Source organism: Colletes gigas, unplaced genomic scaffold, assembly GCF_013123115.1.
Source record: "Colletes gigas isolate AHSC1104 unplaced genomic scaffold, ASM1312311v1 Colletes_gigas_Sc00054, whole genome shotgun sequence".
In the NCBI taxonomy this organism is placed as follows: domain Eukaryota; kingdom Metazoa; phylum Arthropoda; class Insecta; order Hymenoptera; family Colletidae; genus Colletes; species Colletes gigas.
This window is the reverse complement of record NW_025106683.1, coordinates 416,944-421,206: the sequence shown is the minus strand read 5'-3', so window position 1 is coordinate 421,206 and position 4,263 is coordinate 416,944. Positions and strand designations below refer to the sequence as shown.

Sequence of the window (4,263 nt, the reverse complement as noted above, 5' to 3'; positions counted from 1 at the left end):
ACTTTTGTATAAATCGTACTCCACTACTCATTAAAACGTATTCAATTGTAAAGTACTATTAAAAATTCAAATGTAATCGTTACAAGTTTAACAATCATGAGACTACATGTAAACCTAACCTAACAGATGCTAGCCTAACAGGTCCAGGGTGTATCAAGGGATTACTTCGTATCCAATAAACTAATTTACTTCTACTTTCGTATAAATCGTACTCCACTACTCATTAAAACGTATTCAATTGTAAAGTACTATTAAAAATTTCAAATGTAATCGTTACAAGTTTCACAATCATGAGACTACATGTATACCTGACCTAACAGATGCTAGCCTAACAGCACCAGGGTGTATCAAGGGATTACTTCGTATCCAATAAACTAATTTACTTCTACTTTCGTACAAATCGTTCTCCACTACTCATTAAAACGTATTCAATTGTAAAGTACTATTAAAAATTCTTATGTATATTAAAATCAACACACTTTTTATTCGTAAAAGTAATCTATTCCTTTTTGTGGCTATTTCTTCACTGAACAAATTTAGCCCCTTAACGTCTGACTGCTTTGAAAAACAATATTTGTTTAATCCAACGGTTTAAGGGATGATAATATTTGTTTTCCTTCAAATTATACGTTAGATACAAGATTGTAATTAAAAAAAACCATATTTTTATTTTATATTTTGTTTAACCCGAAAAATATGAGCGTTAAGGGGTTAAACGAAATACGTGTACGTTTGAAAGATTAATTGAGACTAAATCGAAGGTTGAATCCAGCGAGAAGCTAGTTTACGAAGGAATCTAATATTCTTGAATTCGTAATTCGCGAATAAAATTTGACTCTGGCAAGCAGTAGGGCATTTAGCTTATCTGGAATTTGTTTGGTGAGCCGTTTAGCGAAACGTTCCTTTCAGAAAATTTCAAGACGTCTCTCGTGTCCCGGAAAAGACACGGATGGCTCCGTGTGTACGGCACTGAGCTGCGACCTATAGCGTTCACCGTCTACGGCATTTCCATTTTATCGGGCTGCCGATATCTAACGTCGGATTTACCATCGTAATATTCCGCGGCAGCCTCGACGTCCCACTATATCGCGCGTTCCTCTCCTTTATTCAGGCAACATTCCACCCCCATTCGCTCCTTTCTCTTCCCTCGAGTGCCTGGACTCACTCTCGCTGCTCCCTCAACGTAGAAACTGCGGGTAAACAGAATTATAGCAAGAGTGTGGTCATTAGGATAGTCCTTACTTTTCAATTTTCGATTATTTTTCGACGCAACAGACTTTTTGATCCAACAGTGGACGTGTTAACCCTTTGACTGCTAAAGGCGTATATATACGCTTTCACAAGTCTATCAATATATACGAAAGACGTAAATTTACGCCCTCTGCATTTTTTTTTACTATAACACCTTTTACTGTTTTACCAATTGATTCGACATGGAATTGGATAAAAATTGGATATTTTAATTTATTTGCATTTATTATTTTTTTAAACCGTAAGAATGGTCTCTTAAATCTCCGGGTTTTTTGGTCACCAGTAGCAGCGACAGGCATGCGACGATCGCGCCATCTATGTTGATGGATTCTTCCTAAGACGCGTCGCAATCAAAAGGTTAAAGTTGCTAAGGATTCCTAACCCTTTGCACCCCGAATTATATTTCAATTTTGTTTCATTTGAAATTTACGTTAACTAAAAAACGTAGAAACGTAGAAACTGCGGTTAAACAGAATTATAGTAAGAGTGTGGTCATTATGGTAGTCCTTACTTTTCGATTTTCGATTACTTTTTGAATTTTTGACAACAGACTCTTTCATCCAACAGTGGACGTGTTAAAGTTGCTAAGGATTCTTAACTCTTTGCACTCCGAATTATATTTCAATTTTGTTTTATTTGAAATTTACGTTGAAGAACGTTGTCCATCACCATTGATATTGTAGACCAAAGTTAGGTCTGGGTTAGGTCTGGGTTAGGTCTGGATTAGATCTGGATTAGATCATGGTTAGGTCTGGGTTAGCTCTGTTTTAGATCTTGGTTAGGTCTGGGTTAGGTCTGGGTTAGGTCTGGGTTAGGTCTGGGTTAGGTCTGGATTAGGTCTTTGTTAGGTCTGGGTTAGGTCTGGATTAGGTCTGGATTAAGTCTGGGTTAGGTCTGGATTAGGTTTGGGTTAGGTCTGGGTTAGGTCTGGGTTGATGATGCTAGGTATATTATTATAAGGAATTATAAATGTAACCTCAACAAACGTAATAAGATGAATGTACGATGAAATGGTGACTGATACACTAGATCACGCACACGTGACAGTGGCCTTGTCTGCTAGCTCGCAAAGACACGTATGCGTGACAGCGGCCGTCAAAGTATCAACAATTCGATAGCTTCTTGAGAAAAAAACAAAAATTAATACTAATTTTTTAAGTAAGTTTTGCATTGCGTGAAACACGACTGAGAAAAATATTTCAAAAATATAGGGTCAGTTGTCCTAATATGGAATACATTCCTAATTTCGAACAATTATTAAAACAATTATTACAGTACTGCTAGTGGCGATTAGGGGTTAGGTCTGGGTTAGGTCTGTTTTAGATCTTGGTTAGGTCTGGTGGGCAGCTTACGTACCGCATGACCCAGGTATTCACGGGACACGGATGTTTCGGGGAATACCTGTGGCGTATTGGGAAAGAGGCAACTACAAGGTGCCATCATTGCGAGGTCCTACAGGACTCGGCGCAACATACTCTAGTAGCCTGTCCGGCGTGGGCTGGAGAGCGTCGAGTCCTGACTAGGGTGGTTGGTGACAACCTGACGTTAGAGGTGCTGATTGGCCGCATGTTGGATAGCCAAGGCGCGTGGGAGGCGGTGTCTGCCTTCTGTGAAGCAGTGATGCAACAGAAGGAGGCCGCGGAAAGAGAAAGAGAGAGTAGAGGAGATCCTCATCGCAGAGGAAGAGTTGGAAGGGGCAGATGGAGAGGGAGGAACAGGCCGGTGGCGCCTCCCGACCCCTGAGCATCCTGCTCACTTGCGATGGGTGAGCGAGAGCGCCTTCATCCCCATCTTCGATGACGCGGTATTGGGCCTCATCGGGGATGGCGATCATTGCGGATCGCGGGCTGCCCAAGTTATGGGGACTTGGGTAGCTGTTGCACATAAGCGATCAGGGAAGGGGGCGAAGCACGAGTGGTCCGTGCGACACCTGTTAGAGAGAAGAGTGGGTAGATCCCGAGATGGGCAAGAGCATTGACGTGAGGGAGCACTGGATGGATCGACAGTTCCCAGAGCTCTCCTCTATACGTCCAAGGAAGGCCACCGCGGAGGTTTTAGTGGGTAAGAATCCCACACTATCCTGGCATCCCAAAGCCAGGGTGTCTTTTTGAAGATTTCCTGGGTTAGGTCTGGGTTAGGTCTGGGTTGATGATGCTAGGTATATTATTATTAGACATTATAAATGTAACCTCAACAAACGTAATAAGTTGAATGTATGATGAAATGGCGACTGATACACTACATCACACACACGTGACAGTGGCCAACGTCTGCTAGCTCGCAAAGTCACGTATGCGTGACAGCGGCCGTCAAAGTATCAACAATTCGATAGCTTCTTGAGAAAAAAACAAAAATTAATACTAATTTTTTAAGTAAGTTTTGCATTGCGTGAAACACGACTGAGAAAAATATTTCAAAAATATAGGGTCAGTTGCCCTAATATGGAATACGTTCCTAATTTCGAACACCGCAATATTAAAGCAATTATCACAGTACTGCTATCGATTACGATTGTTATTTATTGCAACGAATTCCAAAGCAACGTTCGTAAAAGAATATTCAAGAAAATATCGCAGTCTGGGTATTTGCAAGGTGATCTTTTACCTAATATTATACATAATAGGATGAGTTTTTTGTTAACATTGTTTTTTGTGTTAACTCGATTATTGATAACAGTGGACGTGTTAAAGTTTTAATAACGATTTAATTCGAGTACTTTTTGACGCAGCTCCACAGATTGTGAGACTTGGTAAAAAGAAGTTTTGTGCAAAATTTCAGATTAAACAAAAGAAACACGTGCTACGTTATTATAAATACATGTGAATATTCCAGAAGCTGAATTTACTCGTGAAAATAAGTAAAACGTATCGTACGAACTTAATTTTCGGAGTTGTGGGTGATAAATTAAGATAATCTGAAGAATAGTATTTTGTTAATTTATTAAGAATCGTGAGAGATTGTCTTTTAGGACCATTTGTATATTTTATGTGTTTATAGTTTATAATATAGAAT

The 4,263-nt window shown here is 39.7% G+C and overlaps 1 protein-coding gene across 1 annotated transcript; it reads left to right on the top strand.

The window, feature by feature from the left end:
- The first annotated feature begins 2,610 nt into the window (after positions 1 to 2,610).
- LOC122403466 lies at positions 2,611 to 2,994 on the top strand. The gene has a single exon (XM_043406994.1). The coding sequence runs from the start codon at positions 2,611 to 2,613 to the stop codon at positions 2,992 to 2,994; it is 384 nt and encodes a 127-aa protein (XP_043262929.1).
- Positions 2,995 to 4,263: the final 1,269 nt, after the last annotated feature.

Coding starts and splice junctions, on each gene's coding strand:
- LOC122403466 (XM_043406994.1), top strand. CDS start 2,611: ATGACCCAGGTATTCACGGGACACGGATGTTTCGGGGAATACCTGTGG.